Source organism: Zingiber officinale, chromosome 2A, assembly GCF_018446385.1.
Source record: "Zingiber officinale cultivar Zhangliang chromosome 2A, Zo_v1.1, whole genome shotgun sequence".
NCBI classification, from domain to species: Eukaryota; Viridiplantae; Streptophyta; class Magnoliopsida; order Zingiberales; family Zingiberaceae; genus Zingiber; species Zingiber officinale.
In genome coordinates this window covers 102,038,985-102,062,947 of record NC_055988.1, presented here as the reverse complement: position 1 = coordinate 102,062,947, position 23,963 = coordinate 102,038,985, and the positions used below count along the sequence as shown (strand labels likewise).

General features: G+C 39.4%; 1 protein-coding gene across 1 annotated transcript; it reads left to right on the top strand.

Moving 5' to 3' along the window:
• Nucleotides 1–1,519: 1,519 nt before the first annotated feature.
• Nucleotides 1,520–23,494, top strand: LOC122041767. The gene is made up of 9 exons (XM_042601555.1): nucleotides 1,520–1,669; nucleotides 1,801–1,871; nucleotides 2,801–2,960; nucleotides 19,230–20,158; nucleotides 20,711–20,884; nucleotides 20,974–21,090; nucleotides 22,496–22,675; nucleotides 22,783–22,829; nucleotides 23,014–23,494. Exons 2-9 carry the CDS (start codon nucleotides 1,824–1,826, stop codon nucleotides 23,327–23,329), a joined length of 1,971 nt encoding a protein of 656 aa, XP_042457489.1. The 5' UTR covers nucleotides 1,520–1,669; nucleotides 1,801–1,823; the 3' UTR covers nucleotides 23,330–23,494.
• Nucleotides 23,495–23,963: the final 469 nt, after the last annotated feature.

The following is a 23,963-nucleotide window of genomic DNA, read 5'->3' as shown; positions in this document are numbered from 1 at the left end:
TACTAAATCTAATAAATTTAAGCGGTATAAAATTGATTAATTCGATCACTTTTGAATTAATTGATTTTTTTTTATAGTTGACTGCTATTAAACAATTAAATTAATTCGATTTATGAGTCGATCAGTTAAGTTACACAATTGTTATTCGGTTCAGGTATAACTAATCGACTATTAATATTATCAATTCGGTTTAATTGATTTGTTTGAATTCAAAACTTTAATATGAAATTGAATAAATTAAAATAATAAAAAGTTTAAAAAAATTCCTCAATTAGCCGAACTAAACTTCTTAATTTGATTAATTATTTTGATTTAATTGAGATTTTGTTTATTCAAATTGTAATAGTCAATTAATAACTACTATAATATTATAATCATTTTTAATTAGCTGTTATAACATGACTATTTTAAATTTGGAAAGATTTTAATTAGATTTAAATAATTTTAATATATAAAAAAAATATGACATTTTAATTAATAGATAGGAGACGAAGAGTTAAGGTAGAGATGAGTTTCAGAGGGTGTTTGGCTAAACTTATTAAAAACAACTTATAAGCTCCTACAATTTATAAGTTGTTTTAGGAGCTTATAAGTTGTTAGGTCTTATTTTAAAAATAAATTGTTAAAGTATTTGAGTGAACTTATTACAATCAACTTAAAGATATTGATGTGTTTGGTATTATAAGATCTTTTTATTAATAAAATTACCAAAAAGGGTATAATACTATTAATAGAGGGTTTTGAGATTTTTATTAATAGAGGATTTTGTGTGAATTTCTGCACCGGGGGAGAGAAAATTAGAAAGAGGCGTTGGCGGAGAAGATGCCACAATGTTGGAAGAAAAGTCGGCGGAGATAAAAAGATATTAAACTTATAAAAATTTATGGAGGATAAGATGAGGATTTATGAAATTATATAAGGATATTTTAGAGAAACAAATTATTAAAATAAGATCTTTTTTTAAAAAGTAGGGTCTTCCATACTTTTTTAAAAACAGCTTATAAACTCCAAAACAACTTATTTTGACAGCTTATAAGCTGTTTGAAAAAAAATTTACCAAACAAATTTGAAGAGCTTATAAGCTCTAAAACAACTTATAAGTTGTTTTAGAAAGCTTATAAGCTCAGTCAAATACCCTCTCAGTACTCTAAAATTTTAAAAGAAATTATACCTAATACAATTATAATACGTAATATGAAATTGAATATTAGATAATATAATATTAAGATTACATATCAAAATTAATTAGTTAAATAATAATAAAAAAATATATTTAAATATAAATAATAAATATAATAAATTTTATCTGATGGATAAACTTTGTTAGTAAAGAAATACATTCTTTCCTTTAACGCAGTTTTACCGCCTATAGAATCGCGTATCTTCTTTGTTTAGAAAACAGGTACTTTGTAGGGTAGCTGCAAGCAGGTAGCTGCATCCTTCCGTATTTTCTTTCTACTTATGACACCGCAAAAAATTACATATATTAACCCCTAAACCCTAAAATAATTTCATTTTCCGCACTTCGCATTTATTCACTTATCCTCAGCTTAACTCGCACGACTCGCCCTCTCTCTCGCCGTCTCCGTCTCCGTCTCCGTCTCACTTGCTCCTTTGACACTTTCGTCTCCGTCGATCCAGTTGCGATCGACTGTTCTTCGTCGACGGGGTGATTATTGTGCCGATTTTTTTTTATCTTACTGTTTGAATTTTATATCGATCGTCGTTTATTTGGTTTGTTTTTTTTCTTCTGACGATTCCAGGATTGAGTATTCATCGCGATAGTTTTACTTTTTGCAGAACGGTTTATAATTGAGCGAAGCATGGGGTACAAGGAGGTCTTTGCAGGTCTTCTGGAGATTTTTCCACAGGTAAAGCATAATTTCTCTTCCCTTTAGTCCTTGATTGGTTCTTTTAACAGTTCTTAACCTGGCATATTGTACGTATATTCTTATGCATGTATCATATGTGCATCTGAAAAAAAAATGTAAGTGTAGCTTTATTTTACATTTTTGATGTCTTTTTTAATGATTGTTCATCAGATTGTTAGAAATTCCATGGATATGGTAAAAGTAAGAATAAGCTATAGGTGTTCGTGATTTTTCATAACCGTGCATATATTGGGTGTTCCTTTAAAAAAAATTCCAAAGATTCTGGCAGTAGTCGTGTTACAATTAATGCTCTTTAAAACATGATCTCAGAGTTAATTGAATTTGTCAAAGGACATATTAGTATTAGTACTCTTATGTTAAATCCTTTGATTATTGCCATTCCCATAATTCAAAATGGTACTTGTATCAATTATTCAGGCTCCAAAGAACTTGAAGTTTTATAGTTTGTAAGCATTATTGGTGTTCTAGGTTTGAAGTAGTGTGTAAAGCATTTGCTTATATATGAAGTATACATGATTAGTGGTATACTATAGATTTTGTGCTGCCATTGAAGTTTTCATTTTGTAAGGAATTCAGCTGTTAGATTTTATTTCAGTCTTAAAATTTATAAATTCATTTAATCCAATTCCATCAAGCTTGATGTGCTTGCATATATCGACCTGTATTTTATCTTATTGTGCTTATTTTGGAGTTTAGATTTTATGGTTAAGTTTACTGTTGAAACTGATGTTCATTGAAGTATGGACTGTGAAGTCTTAAAAAAATATCATGCCTGGACTGTAGATTACTATTCTGGGATGCTTTTAGTTACTACCCATTGCTTGATATTTTGGTTATCCTGGTTTTAAATGATATTTAGTGTCCTTATAGTTTAAGAATATAATGTATTCTCTCTTTTATGCTTACAGGTTGATTACCGCATATTGAAGGCTTTTGCTATTGAGCATCCTAAGGATATTGATGCTGCAGCTGTGTCTATTGTAGATATTCTGCCTTCTCTTACCACATCTTACGATACATCATGCACTGTGCAAGATACAAATGAAGTAAAGCATCCCTCAACCTCAGGTAATGTTGCTTTTGGTCTCTAATTGATTACTGTAATACTTGTGACAATTTTCAAATTTTTGTTAGTTATGCTCTTAGGATTTGCTAGAACAATTTATAAATTTATATTTGCCCTAAATATTTGTAGCCTTTATACTCTTTGCTACTCGAATGCATCATTTGTTGTAACCATCTAATGTAATTATCAAATCCATTAAATAATTAAGCATAGAATTTGACTTGATCTATTTTCAATCAAAAAATAGGTTAAATCAATCAAGAAATATAATGCATTAGAAATTAGAAAAAAATAGAGAAAGTTGATCCAGAGGCAAGTTAATAGTCAGTCATAAGGTAAAGCTTTGGTTCATTGGTGCGAGTATGATTCTAATTTTCTACCTTAAGGATATATCTAGTCTGTCTTCTCTACTACCGCGTTAGTGTGGAGGCCTATTGTAATATTGAGCACCAAAAGAATATTTGTAGAAAGACCGAATAAAAAAAAAGAATGGGGTGGCAGGACATTAGAAAAGTCTCAACTGCTTTTGATTAGAACTTTGAACTTTAGATTTAAAAATCATGTAGAATAATTCTCTTTAATAGAGCCTTCTCTTTAAGACACTCATTGAATTGGAGATGTGTCGATATCAAGAGTTGTGGCTTTTTAATAATTAAAAAAATAAATAAATCAAAACTAGAATTAAATAAAGTTATACTAAATTGTTCTGTTAATTTTGAGTTTTCTTAACAAAAAAAACAATTCCCTATAAAACTCAAACTTCAAAATAGATTAATACAGTAAACAAGTGTTGCTTAACATCAATACTAAGGTGCTTTTAAAAGTACGAACTCTCACTTAATAGTAAAGTCTTCATCATCGCAAGAAAAATAGTGATTGTAACTGTTGAACCACATCATTCTTGGTTCGACTTTAACATGAGCTCGTATAGTGCTTGTGTCCCATGCTTTGATTTTTTGTAAGGACATTTAGTAGGGTCCAAACCTAGCTGTGAATGTATATGATACCCTCATATAGGAGAGCCTCTATTAGGGATGTGTAGAGTCACATCTCATAATAACACCACTTTGAGTCTCTTTATAGTTTTTAGAAACTCATGCTTTTACTCTACATAGTGCTTACCATCATTTGAGGATGAGGGTTAAAGTTCCTTAAATAGAACTTCTCGTACATTGAGTTCTTTTTTTCCCCCTTTTTCTATTTATACAAATGAATTTCTTTATCCAACCAATCAGCTTTTGTTGGTAACCTCCTTTAAGGGTCTGCCTATCAGAGTGATTGGGTTGCCACCATAAGAAGACTCATTTTGAAGAAATCTCATTCCCCTCATGTATCATTATTGAGTATAGCCTTTAATAAGCTTTATGATATGATACTATTTTAATCCCGTTCACGTCTTGATTTTTTTTTATGATATGATTTATTCATATCTTTAGCCCTTGTATAGGCAAGTAATTCCATAGGTGTAGGATATTAGTATTATTTCACCTATACTAAGTCAATTGTTTATAATTATAACATATAAGAATATAAAAAGCATTAAAAAATGAGTGTGTATATAAATGCATGGTTTTACATTGCCCATGCAAAGAAAAGTTATAATATACAACAATCTGTATATTTCAATGTTGCAAAAATATTATTTTAAGGTTTCTAAAATCAAAATGCATGTCTAATAATCCACAAGAATTTTCAAAGCATTTCACGAAGATTAGTTGTCTACCTCTTTGCATTCAACTTTTCTTCATAGTTATGTGAAAATATTATTTTCTTCATGCCTCCCTTCTTTTGGTGATTTATAAGGAAATATTCCAAAGCAACCATTTCTCTTCACATACCTCTTTGTTAATCATCAAAAGCCAACTGACTCGATGAGATTTGATCATGCGTGATTATTTGATGATGCAAATATATCATTAGAGTTTGAAAAGTATCCAAAAAGCATAATTAAAAAATTGATCAAATAGAGCATGTAATTAAATGACTATACAAAGCATTTGTGGTATATATAATATATAGACAGTCTGTATAAATACTGTTTTTATAAACTTCATGCTTTTCATTATTCAAATAGTATTACTATTAGCAAGTATCTAAGATTAAGTCAACCCAAGTGCTTTATATATATCAATTGCATAATTAGATTACTGATCCTGTCTGAAAATTGTGAAGATGGCAAGCTGGGGATGTAACTACCGCATTGACTGGATATAGACTCCGCTCTGTTCTGCAACACAAGAAACGTTAGTACTGACGTTGGCCTTTCGACGCTCAAGTCAGTCACTGGAAAGAGAAAAAAAGGTGGAGCAACAGTAGACACAAGCTTGAATAGTGAATCATGCGTACCTCCACCGGCATGTGGACCCCTTTTATATAGTGCCCTAGTGTGCGATGTGCACACTTCTCTTGAGACGTGAGCACGTTCTCCAACTGATCGTGGACACGTTCTCCAATTTGTCAAGAAAGTGCCTGACACCATACCTTAACAGGGCATGCATATCCCTGACATTAGAAGCTTTCGTCGTACAATCCGCTTGTTGACCATGCCCTGTGTCAGCGACACTATTTCTCAAAAGGATATCCCGAGACACGTCAATGATCCCTCTGATCGGCCGAGCGAGGAAGCCGCTCAGCTGATATTCTCTCTCGGTCGACCTCGACTGTTCTTCCTTGTGGTGATTGGGCTCAAACAAGCGTTTCGGTGACTTTAGTTTTCTGTCGATTCGCACTGAGCGTCTGGCGATCTTGCCCTATTATGTAGAGTTGGACGGGGTCAGCTCGCACAAGTCTCTTGCCGATTGGACACTGCCCACATCGATCAGTCATTGTAGTCGACCTCCGCTCGGCCAACATAGATGAGTCCTTTGACATCTTGTCGTTGACTACCTTGACTTTGACCTCCACGTCGACCGCTCTCTCCGTCTTTTGACCCGCACTTAGTGGGCCCCCCTTTATCATCACAAACCTTCCCCTCAAGTTTAGTTGAAAGAGGCTGCCAGTCTGACTGACGGGACGAGTAGTGTCTCGTGTGATCTCTGGCGATCGGACACTCACTATACTGTGCATATCGGTCGGCACATATCCCCTAATCGTCGTCCGAATGTAATGAACGCAGAAGTGTATCGCTGACTCGAAGGTCTAATTAGCCGACCGACCACCATTCTCTGTTCTCGAGTCCCTGATTGGATCACCTAATCGTCGCCGTTCTGTTTCATTTACTGACTCAGATGTGTAGCTGTCGCGCCGATTATCCCTTATAAAACTGATGGTGGATCGACCGCTTGGCTGTATGATGGTAAGACATCTGTGCCGATCGGGACGATTGACGACAACACTTGGCGAATTTTTCCCTTTCTCTATGCTTTTCTGGATGCACGCCCTTTTAGGCTGACGTCGCCTAAATTTCTAGAAGACTGTGCAAATCCTCGATCATTATGGCCGAACACGCGGCCATGCCTTTTAATTAAGTCTCATTAATGCTCTGCTATAATTAGCTGCCACGTGTCCTTCTTTCTGTCGTCGCACGCTCGACGTGACAGGTGGATATCCACTGGTGATGTGACTGGCGCTTTTTAAATTCGACGGTCGGATCTTCTCCTGGTTTTTCGCAACTCTTGATCGGACGGTTCGAGGCGATCGACCACGAGGTTTATAAACCTTACTTCGCTTCGTCGTTGCCTTCATTCCTCGCGTTTTCTTCTTCGAGCACGCTCTGTGGCGCTTCTCCTTCTCATCTTTGCCGACGATCTTTCTCATAAGGTTCTTTCTTCCCTTTGTTGTTGCGTCTTCTCGATTTCATTATTTTCGATGGCTAGTTCCTCACAACCTCCTGTGCCCGTCCTCGGACTCTGGTAGTACTTTCACCGAGTCCAAGTTTGACGGGGAGGACATAGAACAGTTTAAATCTACATTCCATTTTTTGTCTAATTATCAAATTGTCATTTCTTTTGCTTACAATCAACCACACGAACTCTTGCCGACTTTTTGACCTTCTTTAAGGACTAGTTTTGTGTAGGCTTTCGTTTTCCCGTTCATCCCTTCATTTCCACCGTCTGTAAATATTTCCACATCTCCTAATCAATTAGTGCCGAACTCCTTTAGGTTGCTGTGCAGGGTAGTAGTATTATTCCGCCTGCACGACACCCCTTTGACGCCTCAGGTCTTCTATTACTTTTATTATTCTAAGTTATCCGAGTCCGACATCTTTTTATTCTAAGCCCGCGTGGGCTCAGTCTTCATTGACAAAATGTTGACTCAATAAGCATTGGAGGGAATATTATTTCCGCGTTCGTTTTCCCGAGCGGCCCGACTTCCCGACTAGCTGGCAGATGGAAGTGATGCAATCTTCGTCACTCGAGAGGTATTGAAGCACTATCTCCAAGCGGCGACTAGTTTGGTCGGTCAGAAGTATCACATCCACTGGCTGCTTTTGGAGGACGTCCTATATGTGTTTGGCCTGAGGCCGATCCGAACGCGGCTGCCGACCAACCTAGGTATGCTCTTTTTTTTGTTCATCTTTGAATCTAACTAATTTTTCTTCCTTTTTTGCAGCCCGTATCATGCTGAGGGCGCATCTAGCCGGGAAGAGCAGGTTCGCGGGCGCAAAGATCAATATAACGGTCGTGTCTGAGTTGGAGAGTCGTGTCCTAGCTTCGATCACCCACTCTGAGGATCCGCTCGGCGAAGCTGGAGGGGCAGACGCGTCGGCTAGCAAGGGTGGAGGGAGTCAGACAGCGGCTAGCGGAGCCGTGGCTACTATTGTAGTCCTTTCTCCCGAACGACTTTCCATGCTGCCGATCGCAGTGGCCTCAGAGTCTGCTACCTCCGGTGAGCCTCTGATACACCGTAAGAGGCACTGCGAGGAAGCTTCCTCCCGCTCTACCACTTCCGCTCTGCAAGCCCCTGCCCGCACCGGTTCTCGTCCATCATCTGAGCGGGTGAGACATCGATGCCCGCTCTTCCGAAGCAGGGAGCCACTGTGCTCCGTCCTTCACTATCCTCTGACCGGACACCTTCGCTATTTGGGTTGCCATTAGGGACTATCTATGCGCTGTTAATTGCCTTCATGCCATCGCAATCTTCGTCGATCGCACAAGTATCCATCATTCGACCGTCCTCGACGTCCCAGTCTACGGGGAGAGCGACTTCTGAACCTTCCGGTCCGAGCGACCAGAGGTAAATAATGACCATCATCCATTTGCCCACTGATGAATGGCGCAGCCTGGACGCTGTCGCGTCTCGAACCCCCAAGCACTAGATTCGGATTCAAGGGTCGTTAGCACAAGTATGGGCCGATGCCCATGCGCGCGCGACGGTCATCTCACATGGGGAGCTTACGAACAGCCATACTCAGATGGCCGGGTACGTATGTTGCCTTTATATTTACTTGCTTTCATCCGTTCGACACTCACAATCTTTTTGTTGCTATAGTCCAACAGCTGTGCGCTCTGAGCGACCATTCAGAGCCTGACCATGTGCCAAAGGCTGACCTTTCTGGAGCATGAAGTCCAACAGCTGCGCGCTCTGAGCGGCCATTCAGAGGCCGCTCAGGCACGCATAGAGCAACTGATTGCTGAGGCGACCCAATTAAAGGGCGATCTGAGTAAGAGCTCTGAGTTATTGCAAGCGGAGAAGGCCAAGAGTGCTGAGCAAGCTTCGCAACTGGCGAGGCTCAACAAGCAGGCTAGCTCATTTGAAGCGAAGATTAATTCCGCCAATGCTCGGAAGCTTTGAGCCATCGAAGACCTCGATATCAAGAATAAGAAGGCCTGGGTCTTGGCTCAGAATCTTAAGGATGCTGAGGCCGAGCTGAGTGTCGAGCGGGAGTCAATCGGCAGAGCAAGCTGCAACGAAGGCCCATCTCGCCGTAAGGATGCTGACTTGGAATCGTTGAAGGCCGAGTTGGAGGCATCCCGATCGACCCTCCAAATTTATCAAGACGTCGAGCTTGGTCGGTTTGAAATCCTCAAGCAAGATTATCTCCGCTCGGACACCTTCAACGACTGGTTCACAGACCGAGCGCTCCGCCTCTTCAATTTCGGAATTAATGGGACTTTTGATCAGCTGAAGGACGACTGCTATCTTCCGTCCGCATTGACCAACAAGGTGATCAACCGGGAGAAGCTGACCGAATCGCTGTTGGATGACGTGCTGGATTACTTAAGAGTGACCCCTATCTTTGTTTTGTAGGCCTTCTTTTGTAATGTCTCCCGATGTGTGGTAAAAAACTTCTAAGTGTTAATGCACGATTGCCTGTTCGGTGCATCTTTCTTCTGTTAATTTTTACTACCATTCCTTCATGCCTCGCCGTTCGATTTCAATGAAGCTTTGTACTACTGAGCGTTTCTTGAAATTTTTCTAAGTGTAACTCACTGCTCTCCCGATCATCAGTGTAACTCGTCTCAGAGATGCTCGAATGCTCATTCAAGCATAAGCTGAACGACTATATCATATCCTCGACTGTTGACGTAGGCTAGGATTTATAGTCGTCGTTCGACTGTTGACGTAGACTAGGGTTTATAGTCGTTGTTCGACGGTTGACGAAGACAAGGGTTTATAGTCACCGCTCAACTGTTGACGAAGACAAGGGTTTATAGTCGCTGCTAGACTTTTAACTTGGCCGAACGTCACAAGAGTCTGGAACACTTTGGATTTTTATTCATTCTCTCTGCATTTACTAGACACACACTTATACAAGTGCATTTGGATTTAACCACGCACTTGACCATATAGGTCTGGAGATGGTTCGCGCTCCAGGGCCACTTGAGTTTTCTCCTGCCTTCCTCTTGCAGGTAGTAGGCTCCCGAGCGGAGCTTCTGAATGACTTTGATAGGTCCCAAGGAGCCTCCAGCTTGATAACATCGCCAACTGACTTTATTTGTTTCCACACCAGGTCGCCGACTTGGAATGACCTTAAGATCATCCTCTGGTTGTAGTTTTGCCTCATTTGTTGCCTGTACGTCATCAGCTAGACAACTGCTTTATCCCACGCTTTGTCCACCAAATCGAGCTCCATGAGTTCCCGCTCGGTGTTCCCCTTGTCGTAGAGTTGCACCCGGTCGGACTCTACTCCGACCTTCATTGGAACCACTGCTTCTCCTTTGTACACCAGATGAAACGGTGTGACGCTGGTCGGCTCTCTTGGCGTGGTGTGATTAGGGATGGCAATGGGGCGGGTTCAAACTCGGCCTCGTAATAAACCCGCCTCGGCGGGATGGGTTTAGACTCGCCTAAACGGATTTAAGGTGGGTCTAGGGCGGTTCCCGGGTTTAACCGGACCTGCCCCGTGATCAAAAGGTCACCGGTTCGAATCCTGGAAACATCCTCTTGCAAAAAGCAGGATAAGGCTGCGTAGGATCCTTCCCCAGGACCTCATATAGCGGGAGCTTCGTGCACCGGGTTTTAGAAAAAATAGTTTATTAATATAATTACAAAATTTCTTATATTTAATAATTAATATTTTAATTAAAATTTTATGTTATAATATTTTAATATTGAAATAAATATATTTTAAATATAGCGGGTCTAACCCGAACTCGCCTCGTCGGGTTCACGGGGCGGGGCGGGTCCAAAGGGAGGCAGGGCGGGTTTTGGGTTTGGCCATACCCGCCCTAACCCGGACCCGTTGCCATCCCTAGGTGCGATTGACCCACATGGGGAGTTCAGCTGCACCTAGCGTGATCGAGCCGAGCTTGTAACCCTTTAAGGATCTCTTGGTTGGTGACTTTCGCCTGATCGTTGCTCTGAGGGTAGACTACTAAAGTGAAAGCCTGTACAATGCCGTAGCCTTCGCACCACTCCTTGAGTCTCCGTCCGGCGAATTACCTCCCGTTATCCAAGACGAGCCGACGAAGGATGTCGAATCGACATAGGATATTCTGCTATATGAATTTGATGACCACATGTTCGGTTATCTTGGCTATCGGCTCGACCTCCACCCACTTTGAAAAGTAGTCTAATGCGACGAGCAGAAATCTTCGCTGGTCGGTCGCTATTGGAAATGGTCCAATGATATCCATACCCCATTGGTTGAACGGACAAGATACCGTGGATGCCTTCATCTCCTCGGTCGGTCGGTGCTGGATGATGTGATATTTTTTGTACGACAAGCAGGGTCACTGTCTGAGCGGCATCATCTTGTAGCATGGGCCAAAAATATCCGGCCAACAAGATCTTTCGAATTAGTGATCTGCCGCCTGAGTGACTTCCGCATGAGCCCTGATGCACTTCTTGAAAGATGTACTTAACGTCTTCCAGTCCGACACACTTGAGCAGCGGTCTTGAGAAAGCTCTTTTATATAGTTGGTCTCCGATCAGCGTGAATTGTTCGACCCTCTTTTTCAACAGGCGAGCTTCATCCTAATCGGCTGGAGTACTACCCGATCGGAGGAACTCTATCAATGATGTTCTCTAGTCACTCGAAAAGGTTAGTCCATCCATCCTATCGATGTGTGCCACCAGTGAGACTTGCTCGATCAGCTTGATTTGATCGAACGACTGGAACAATTCAGATCTTGATCAACGGTGAAAAGTCGCTTAAAATCCGATCCAAAGGTGCTGATTTTCATGAAAGGTCCAGATCTACTCCTTAGGTTGGATGGCCCCGATCATGATAAATGGCTCAGATCTCCTCAAGTCTTAGACGGACTATCCAAATTACTCCAACGCTTGATCTCTTTATTTAAGCTCGGATTTGAGCCCAAATTTAGTTTGATCTGAACGGGTCCATGACCCTTTTTGGTGCCTACAAAGAATATATATCCAAATATTATCATCAAATATCTCAAATATAAGATAATTTGCAATTAAGTTCACAAATGAATCCAACTCATGAAATGTGATATAAACATGAAATTAACACATGAGAAAATCAAATGATATGCTTATATGAATCAAAATATCATGACAAAATGATGGTTATCAATGATCATGGTGTTGTCGTGAGGGATCTCCACTCCCTCTAGGTCTTGGTGGCCGAAATTGATCTCAGGCCCCTCGTTTTTTTTCCTTGCTGCATCCGACAACATGTATTTCTAGGCGTCGGGCGTGCGACTTTCTCGCTTGGTTTGAGTCATCGCCGGTCGACCCACCAGCTATCATTCCAATCTCTCCTCGACTTGCGTTTCAGTTCTCCCGAGCCGAGGTCCTAGTCCGCTCAGCAGAAGCTCGGGCGGGACTTGTGTTGTTTCTCCTTTGAGGCTGATGATGACACCGCACAGAGGTCACTTGATCGTCATCTTGCTGCCCCGTTGATCGACGCCTCTTATGCCGATCGGGTGATGGTGATCGATGGCGATATCCTTGAGGAGCTGGTCGGCTCGCAATTGGCGTCAGATCATAGTAATCATGCGTGTTGTGCGTTGCCGACTGATGGAACGAGTAAAACATTGGCGTTCATACCTTTCCCTTCGCCTCCTTTGGGCGACTGGCTGCCACATGCTGTACGACCTGCGTTCTGGGCTCCTGGTGTTGCTGTGCTCCTCCCGCTTGGGGCCCTTTGGGTGCTGATGGCTACTAGGTGGTCGTCGTTCAGGCGCTCCTACGGGCTCGGCCGACGCCTCCTTTCTTCTTGCTGCTTGAGCCTTTTTCATGTTTATGTACTCCGTAACCCTCCTAAGCAGGTGGTCGAAGTCCTTCGGCGGCCTTCGGATGAGTGAGCGGAAGAACTCTCCTTCGGTCAGCCCCTGGGCGAAGGCGTTCACCAATATTTCCGAGGAGACCGATAGAATATCCATGACTACTTGGTTGAAGCATTTGATGTAGGCCCTCAGTACCTCCTTAGGCCCCTGTTTCAACGAAAATAGGTTAACGCTCGTCTTCTGGTAGCGACTGCTGCTGGTGAAGTGGTGTAAAATGCCGCTCGTAAGTCTTTGAAGCTATGAATCGAGCCAATCGACATTCGTCTGAACCAGCGCTACGCTGACCCGGAAAGTGTAGTGAGGAAGACTCGACACTTCACCCCGTCGGTGTATTAATGAAGTATGGCCGCGTTATCAAAGTGGGCCAGGTGGTCGTCCAGATCGATAGTTCCGTTATACTCACCGATCGTCAACGGGGTGTAGTGCTTTGGTAGAGGGTCGTCCAAGATTCCCTGAAAAACTGTTAATTGATCCGCTTGGGCGAATCATCATTCCTTGGTGCTTTCCCTTTACGCGTGTCCCGAACGAGCGCATTGTCCGAGGAGGATCCTTGTTTCTTATCCGCTCTGCCTAGCTCCTTTGTTGGAGTGTGGAACAGTGCTTGATGGAAGGGGATCGGTGTGTGGGGCGCGTCTTTGTATCTGCCGGCCGACTTCTTACTCTGTCCCCGAATGGATACATGATCCACTTGGTCTCCATATCCGGTTGGATGACATGCTGTTGAGGTTGCGGGCTCTTGTAACTAGCGATCTGTAGGATCAAAAAGAATTTAGATATCTCCATAATTGCATGATATTGTCCACTTTGGGCCTAAGCCCTCATGGTTTTGCTCTTGGGCTCTACCCAAAAGACCTCATACCAATGGAGATATCTTTTCTCTTATAAACCCATGATCTTTCCCATGTGTTTCCAATATGGGACTATGTTTGCAACCTTGCAACCCCAACAATCCCCCCCTCAAACAAAGGACCATAGGCTTCCCACGTCCGATCCTCGACCCACCAGGTCTTCCTGCCCCTCGGTCCACCCGACCTACTAGGACTTCCTTGCCTAGTCGCAACTAGGACTTCCTACCTGGTGTCTGGTCCTCTTGATCCGAACATAGGACCTCCCACTTTCTTTGTTCGAGGTCAATATTGTACCCACATGGCTCAATCAGACCATAGCTCTTGTGCACAGTTGGCGGTTAAACCTTCTGGCAGTCCGGACTCTGATACCAATTGTAGGATCAAAAAGAATTTAGATATCTCCATAATTGCATGATATTATCCACTTTGGGCCTAAGCCCTCATGGTTTTGCTCTTGGGCTCTACCCAAAAGGCCTCATACCAATGGAGATATCTTTTCTCTTATAAACCCATGATCTTTCCCATGTGTTTCCAATATGGGACTATGTTTGCAACCTTGCAACCCCAACACGATCGACCAACACCTGTTGTTGTTGTTGTTCCATAATTTTTACTGCTCGGACTTGTATAAGCATATCCAGCTCCTCCTTTGTTATGGTAATCGTGGCGAGTCGTCCAACGTTCTCCATCTGCGCGTTTCAGATTCAGGCTACGTTCCCACATATGACGCCAATATGATCCTGTTCGAAAATCATGGAGATGGCAAGCTAGGGATGTGGCTACCTCATTAATTGGATGTAGACTTCGCTCCGCTCTGTAACACAAGAAACGTCAGTGCCGAGCTAGGGAAGGGTCCCTGGCGTTGGCTCTCGACGCTCAAGTCAGTCATCGGAAAGAGTTAAAAGGTGGAACAACAGTAGACACATGTGTGAATAGTGAATCATGCGTACCTCTGTCGGCGTGTGGACCCTCTTTATATAGTGTTCTGGTGTACGACGTGCGCACTTCTCTCGAGATGTGAGCACGTTCTCTAATTGGTCGTGGGCACGTTCTCCAATTTGTCAGAAAAGTGTCTTTGACACTATACCTTAATAGGACATGCATATCTCTGACAAGACAGTTGAAGCTTCCGTCGTACGATCCGCCTGTTGACCATGCCTTGTGTCAGTGGCACTGTCTCCCAAAAGGATATTCCGAGACACGTCAATGATCCCTCTGATCGGCTGAGCGAGGAAGCCGCTTAGCTGATACTCTTCTGATCGGTCGGCCTCGGCTGTTCTTCCTCGTGGTGATTGGGTATAGTAGTTTGTCTCCCTCTGTTCGGACAAGGGTTTCAGTGGCTTTAATTTTCTGCCGATCTGCACTGAGCGTCTGACGATCTTGTCTTATTACGCCGAGTTGGACGGAGGTCGGCTCGGACAAGTCTCTTGTCGATCGGACATTGCCCACTCCTATCGATCATTATAGTCAACCTCCGCTCGGCCAACATAGGTGAACCCGTTTACATCCTGACGTTGACCACCTTAGCGTTGACCACCTTGATTTTGACCTCCACGTCGGTTGCTCTCTCCGTCTTTTGACTCGCACTTAGTGACCCCCTTTATCCCCGCATCAATTACTACACAAAGTATTTATATACTATACATAATATAAAGAGTATTATACACTGTATAAATACTATTTTTTATAGACTTCTTGCTTTTCATTATTCAAAATAGTATTACTTTTAGCTAATATGAGATTAAATCAACTTGAGGGCATTATATAGATAAATTACATTTTGACACATGCTAATACACTTAATTCGGTATGATTTAAATGCTACTTGGAAGAAAGAATTTACATATCTCCATAATAGTATGATATTGTCTGTCTACTTTGGGTCTAAGTCCTCATAGTTTTGTTTTTGAGCTCTATCCAGAAGGCCTCATACTAATCATGATCTTTTCCGTATATTTTTAATGTAAGACTTTGATTATATTCCCAATAATCCCCCTCTCAAATGAAGAGCCACTATTATTCTCATGGTTTGGCTTCCCCTCAAACATTCGGTTATTTTTGACTTGCTTTGGGTTTCCTCGTACGCATTCGATCACCCTGACCTGCTCCGGGTCTCTCCACGAGCATTCAGTCATTCTGACCTGCTTCGGGGTATCTCCAAAAGCATTCGGTTAACCTGACCTGCTTCGGGACTTCCCACGAGCATCCGGTCACCCTGACCTGCTCCGGGCTTCCCCACAAGCATCCGACCACCCTGATTTGCTCCGGGTCTCCTCACGAGCATCTGATTATCTTGACTTGCTTCGAGCCTCCCCGCGAGGATCCGATTACTCTTGACCTGATTCGGGCCTCCCCGCGAGCATCGAGTCACTCTTGACCTAGGACTTCTCTATGAGTATCTAGTCACCCTGACTTGCTCCGAGCTTCCCTCCCCTAAGCATTAGGTCATCCTGACCTGCTCTAGGCCTCCCAGTAAACATCCGATTATCCTGACTTGCTCCGGGCCTCCCCTCAATTTCGTTCAAGGTCACCCCACATTACATTTGGTCTGGACCATGACTCTGATATCATTTGTTAGGACCAAAAGAATTCATATAGCTCCACAATGGTATGAATGTATGATATTGCCCACTTTGCGCCTAAACTTTCATGATTTTATTTTTGAATGGGATAATATATAATTAAATGTATACATTTGCTCCATGAATTGCATCACAATCATTAAGCTAATTGTAGTATATACCTTTCACTACTATTTGAGCAATCACCAATGTGGATAATTGCCTTAAATCTAGTTCGAACACTTTGGATCCACCTTTCTAGAAGGTATAAGAGAACCTAGAGACGTTTATATTCGAGGGCATAGATCCCCAAGCAATCATTGAAATACCTTTCTGCGTCTGGCGACATGGACGATTTTTACCGTTCCGGCATAGAAGCGAAACTAACACAGTACGTGTGATAATTGCGCGTGCATCACGCGGCAGAAATAATGGAGCGCACGCGTCGCGCGATAGAAGGAATCGCGACAAAAGGAATCAAATCAATTATTTTTGTTGATTGATTAATAAAAAATACGCTACATAAAGTAGGGGAGACAGTGGCGAAGACAACCGACGAGTGAATAGTAGCGGGGAGGCGATGACGAGGCAGGAGCGAAGGCGTCCCGGAGACATACTAGAGGTGTCACGGAGATGTTCCGAGACGCCTTTGGCACTGTTGGAAGTGTTGCAGGATGAAGGCGTCCCGAGACACCTCCGACCCCTCTTCGCAAACACCCAAGATGTCCCGGAGGAGTCCTAGATGCCTCCGACCACGCTTTGCACAAGTATCATGTCCTGGATGCATCACAGGTGCAGCTAGAGGTGTCTCGGCACCATCGGAGGTGTCGCGGGACACCTTCAGCATCGCTAGAAGCGTCCCATGACGCCTTCGGCGCTGTCGGACGCCTCCGGCCACTTGGCATCGTCGACATTGCGATGTTCCTGTTCTTGTTACACAATCGAAAATTAAACCTTTCAATTTAATCAATTCAAATAATTCTCAACTTAAGTGTGATATTTTGAACATGCTTTCATAAATCTTAATTAAATTATCCTGATAAAATATATTTAAAATTATTTTTTAAAAATTATTTTTTTTATTAATATTCTGATTTTTTTACTATTTTATATTTTATTTAAAAATTCTAATAAATCAAATTTATATTCTGATATATTTTTTTATTTTGTATTTTTTTAACAAATTTAGTGTTTAATTGATATTCTGATATTTTTTTAATATTTAAAATATATATTATTTAAATTAATAATTAATTAAATGAATAAATAGTTAATTTATATAACTATTATATATAAAGTAATATCTTTGTGTTAATTTATATACTTATTATAGATAATTTTTTTTGTCTTAGAATGAATTTGAAATTTGGATCTATAAATATTAACATATTTAGCTTTGTTACTTTTAGGATTCTTGCATCCTAAATATATGAAACATATATTTTTGTTTTAGAATGTCTCTACCTGATCTAGGAAATATTGCTTCCTAAACATATGAAACATATAAATTTTAATTCGAATTATTGATAGATTAATCTTCTTTAAAGAAAATTATATTTAATTATTTTTTTTAATAATATTAAATTGTTCAATAATTGAGAACTTATATAAAATCAATATACAATTTTTTTATAAATTATATATAATAAACATATTTAACTAATAATTACTATATATAAATAAAAAAAATACTGAACTATATTGACATGATATTAAAATCATATCATTCCGATCTAGGACCGAAATCTTGATACGTGTTGAGATTTTAAACCTTGCCCCCAAGTTCAACTCCAATGATGATGAACTCAACTTTAACCTTGATTTCTAATCATTGTTTATGGCAGACCCCAAATATGTCTTCTAAAGTAGGAAAAAACTAAAGAAAAATTATCCATCCATCACCTGGATTACATGAAAGCAATTACAAATATAATTTGGATATATTTTTTTAGATATTTCTAACTGCAGTAAAATTCCAATAGTTTTGACAATCTCAAAGCTCAAAGTAAAAAATATTGCATACTGTTTTTCTTTGCAAAAAAATCAACATGGTCTCATATCTCATGATTGAAATAAAAGAAAGTGTTTGAATTAGATTGTTGGAACTGTATAACATAATTATTGATTCCATATAATTGAAGACAAAATTGCACTTGGCCTAACTTGAATCCAAAGATATGAAAAATCAGTCAACAAACATAATGCATAGAAATAAGAAAGATTAGATAAAATGAATTGGACGCAAGTCAAATCTCACACTCTGAGGCAAAGATTTGGCAGATCAAATGAAACAGTTCAACTCCAATGATGATTAACTCAACTTTAACCTTGATTTCTAATCATTGTTTATGGCAGACCCCAAATATGTCTTCTAAAGTAGGAAAAAACTAAAGAAAAATTATCCATCCATCACCTGGATTACATGAAAGCAATTACAAATATAATTTGGATATATTTTTTTTGATATTTCTAACTGCAGTAAAATTCCAATAGTTTTGACAATCTCAAAGCTCAAAGTAAAAAATATTGCATACTGTTTTTCTTTGCAAAAAAATCAACATTGTCTCATATGTCATGATTGAAATAAAAGAAAGTGTTTGAATTAGATTGTTGGAACTGTATAACATAATTATTGATTCCATATAATTGAAGACAAAATTGCACTTGGCCTAACTTGAATCCAAAGATATGAAAAATCAGTCAACAAACATAATGCATAGAAATAAGAAAGATTAGAGAAAATGAATTGGACGCAAGTCAAATCTCACACTCTAAGGCAAAGATTTGGCCGGTCCATATGAGTTTCATTTGATCTTTTCCCAACGATACAACTGGTGTTACCTCTATTTTGGCATGCCAGTGTGGATGTGTTTTGTAAATCTCTTCAATGATGAGCACCATAAGAAAATTTAGCCTTAAAATATCAAATAAGATAAAAAATAGAGGCAGGACACTATAAAAGTAATCCCTCTTGATTGGAACTATGAACTTGGATGCAAAAATAAAAAATATGGAATGACTCCCCTCTTATAGAGAGCAAGTAATGGCTTTAAAGTACCCATTGAATTAGGGATGTGGCCATGCCAAGATTTGTTACCTTTTTGATTAATAAAAAATTGAACTTAAAACTGAATTATAATTTATTTAGTGTTTTCCAAATAACCACCCTAGTAGTGAACTCTTTTGTTGTTTTCCTTAAGTTGTACTGTTGTTTGATTCTGCAGCTGAAAAGGTTAAAGAGCCTATGTTTTCTGGACATCAGGAAGATGAGGAGCCTACAAGTCTGAAGAAGTCATTGGCTGGTGAAGATACAGTTTCTAGTGGCAGTTTCAGTTCTGATAACAGGGTGCCATCATGCTTTGTGGAGAATGATTCCAGGGAGCCGCAGGTTTGCTTTGTAAATCATTTGAAGGAACTGGAACGTCCAACATCAGATGATCATGTTTCCAAGGAGCTGAATGAACATTCTGACTTCAATCTAAATGCCAGGGAGAATGGATTTGATCTAAACCTTGTGGAAAAAGTCACTCTTCCTTCAAAGCTTTATGAGTTTGAGGAGTTTGTAGACTCTCATAATAATCTAAGCCATGATGATGAGTGTCCTTTCGATCAACCTGTGGTGCAACAATCATCAATTAGAAAATCAGATACTGACGATTTTCACCATGAGTCTGAGACATTCCGTAATCTAGATTCCTCAGTACCAGCTTCATTTCACATTAATGATCCACATTCACCATTTGAATCAAAAAATATGGTTTCAGATTTTATAGCCAGGGAGAAAGTAATGAGTGTTGGGAATTTCTCTCTAAATTGTTCCAATGAACAATTAGGATACCCAGTTCAGCCTCTCAGGACTCAGAACCTCTCTGAATTGGAAACTGATGATGTTGTTTTAGATTTTCGTATCTCAAATGCTGATATTAAAGTTTGTGAAACTGCATATTCTTCGGATTTGGCTGTCGATGAGGTTGCCACCATCACAAGAGATTTTAAAAACCCACAATCTAAGTCATCTGATGAGGGTGTTGCTGAGAATGGGGTGCTCCTTGCTAATGCTGATAATCCATGTACAGGTCTGCTTACACGATCAGGTCATTTTGTTGACATTGAGGATCTTCGAGGTCTCATTTCAGATGCTAAAAGCAGCAAGGTAAATATTATTTCTTGGTATTATTATGTTTATTTATTTTTCCTATGACCTTGTATAAAATTATTGTGGAAATTCTAGTGTCTAGTCACATCGAATTCTAACTAGGCTCTTCTAGTTGTTTTTTTTTTACTTTATATAGCTCTGAAGGACATTAATTTGGTATTTTCAGTTTTTGCAAAGGAATAGTTTAATATGTCATGAGGTTTAGGCCATTTTTCATCCAAGCTTGATAGTTATTATTGCCCCCCTTAATAGAAAGAAGGTTACACATTTCTGTTTCTCAGATATTGCATTTGATGATCTCTAATTTGAGGCATCCTTCCAATTTTAAATCATGTTTCTTTGCTACCATGTTATGTTTTTGCGTTCACTATTTGCCTATTTGCTATTGAAGTCACCTTTTTGGTTGTTTCTTTTATTTATTTATTTTGTTAGTGGGTCATCAAATTTCAGGAAGAAAGAAATCCATCATTATGTTGTGCATACGCACACGTATATATATGTGCGTGTGTATTCTATTTGAATTGCTTTAATCATTTAAACTGTTCACAGGTAAATTTGTTTTCTGCTGTGGAATCGATGACTAGTATGATGAAAGAGGTAGAGCTTCATGAGGAGAGGAGCAAGCATGCCAAAGAAGCAGCCTCAAGTGCTGCTGAAGATATTCTTTCCGATGCAGAGGAACTTAAAAAGATTCTAATACATGCAAAGGAAGCAAAGGACATGGTTGTTTTATTGTTTGCATTATCTGATATGCTTGTTCTGGTTATTTATTTCTAGAGGTGGTTTTGTTAAAATTGTGCTTGCTTTTTCAGCATGCTGGAGAGATTTATGGTGAGAAAGCTATATTAGCAACTGAGGCTCGAGAACTCCAATATAGACTCTTCGGTTTGTCAAACGACACAAAAAAATCCCTTACACTGATTGGGGAGGTTAGTTACTGATGCCACTTTTGGACGGAAAGCAGATATACTCACTGTTTCTTCCATTATACTATATAGATCCTTATTATGTGTGTTGACTTTATTTTTCTCTGGTATAGTCACAAATATCAAGAATAACAAATTGCCCAATGAGGTTTGTAAGGCTGCTACATGAATTTTTTGCGCAACATTGAGATCTATGTAGTCGTATAATTCCTTTATATGGTGACTGAACTTTCTTGTCTTATGGCGCCTCTAGTATAAACTTTGTCTTACGGTGCCTCTAGTATAAACATTGTCTGATTTCAAAATTAACTTATCATATCATTAATATGTTTCACTAAACCAAGAAACTTCAAATTCACAATACATTTCCACATATTTAAATAGGTAATCATTCTTGTTTAAAACTGACTCATTTACTTGCATACAAATTGCACACAAGATAATTTATTTAGCTACTTTCAAGTTTCAAACAAAATAGACCTTTTGTTCTTAGACAAAATCTTGTTATCTCACTGCCTGTTTGATAAAATTCTATACTGAGATGAATGCTACCCTATGTTTTGGGAAATGCAAAGATGTATGCAGTTGTTCCTTTATTCATTTTACACCATCATATTAGAAAATCTAAGAATACTACTTATATTAATATATTTTCCATAATAGTATCAGATAGGAGCCTAGGAATTTAAACTTGATTCACGGATGATCCTTTTGTGAATTGGGCATCAAGAAGGGCGATCCTTGGTGACAGGCTTCTTTCTCCCCTTGAGCATCAAGAAGAGTTTGAGCCATGTGATGACTTCACTGAATCTATGCATGCGGGAATATAATATGTTTTGTCTGTTTGCTGTACAGCTTGCTTTGTCAGGAAATGCAATCAGAGTCATTGACCATCTTTTTATATCATAACTTCCATTGCTCCTTTCTCTGAGTGAACATGTTGAAGTAGATCTGTACATTATAGCAATTGTCTGTCTCATACTTCACTGGTTCCATGCTTTCCTGAAATATTTTTAAAGCCTTAAAAGACTGGAATCAGTTAGTAACCTTTAGTAAGGAATTCAAGTTTTGGTTTTTCATGTTTCATCGAGAGTTCAGTTACGATATCCACTGGTTATATCATGGAAAGCATTTTGAGCATGTCTTATTAACTTGTTTCTAAAGAATTCAACTGGTTATATACATTTTGAGCATGTATATTGCTTCTTGGGCAATTTTTTTACTATACATACAACAGCAGTGTAAATGAAGTTTTTATATTCCCCTGCTTTCAATTTTTCCTCTGATTTTTTACTTTTTTTCTGAAGTTGGTTAACTTTATTGATGGAGAAAAAGTGTTTGTCGGTTTCCTACTCTCCTAGAAAACATGCCCTAAAGTTTCTAAGTGTGACATGTTCATGTTTTCCAGATTCAACAAACCCTTGAAGCGCGCCTAGCTGCTGTGAAAGTCGAAATTGCAATAGCTGAACAAGAGAAACTTGAAAAGGAAGTAGCAGCTGGTAGGATCCTAAGCGAACAGGAAGCCATTATGGCTTCAGTAGTAGAAGAATCCAAAAAGCTGCAAGAAGAAGCAGAAGTGAACTCCAAGGTAAGCATATTTCAAGGATATATATAATAGTAATATTTGTGAAACCATGTAACTTTCAAGAAATAGATAAAGTTGAATGCCATTATTCTTGTTTCACTTTGCTACAGATAACGGAGTTTCTGATGGACAATGGCCACGTGGTTGATGCTCTCCAGTAAGTTTGTCCGCTTTGCTTTTAGTTTCTAATTTTATTTAAACCAGAGAAAAAGACTTCAACTACTATATTTCTTCTACTGATTAAACTGACAACATATTTAGGAATTAAGTTGGACATAATTTTTGATTACTGTGTTTCACTCGGTTATATGGCGACTCTTCTTGTTTATCTTTTATCTCAGAGGTGAAATTGCTATCATCTGTGATGACATCATGCTGCTAAAAGAAAGAATCGATGGTGGTCTACCATTTGGTAGATCTCTGCGTTCATTAGCTTCAAGCTTCTCTGGTTCTTTGAGCTCATCCTACAATAGGAGCAAACATTCGTCGGAGGAGATGCTCAAGCACGAAGATATTGCAGAGCAGCATTCGACTCAAGATGATCCTATGACAAAGGTGAAGTCTTCAATCGCCGAGCAAGAGCAAGCCGAGAAAAGTTGTGAAAATCATGGGACATTCACAGATGGCTGGGAAATTCTGAAAGATGGAGAATTCTGAGTACAATTTGATAGCTCGTGTCCTGAACATTTTTTCTCTCGCGATTTCAATGTAAATAAATTATATTTCTTGCTATAGGAGTGCAAGTAATTTACTGATAAATTTATTCATTTTGGATATTTGATTTTAATAAAACTATGGAGAAGGCAGAAGTTTCATTATTTATGTTCATTATCCAGGTTACATTTGCACATTCTCTCATTGAATATTGGTTTGAATAATTATACTCGAATTGAACGCCATATCCACATCAGCTTCTTTATTTAAAACACACAATTTAAAATAAAAAATTTATTTTATTAAATTTAGATATCTATATTTTTATGATAATATATATTAAATTTATTTTTATCTCTCCTTTACAATATTTAGAAAATGGGAATGGAAATACTATGAAAAATTTAAAGAATGGATATAATAATAAAGCAAAGATTTTTTGACGACTATCTATCTAAATTTGAAGGTAAAATTTTTAGATGAAGTTGGTCACGAATACTCTAAACTCCTCATCCACTTATTAGGAATCCTGTTGAAATGTGATCTGAGTCCATTGCTTGATTAAGCTTGAATCTAACCAGAATCTGGAAAACAACTCGTCGGCCACACGCTACTTGTTTAATAAAATATAAAACTC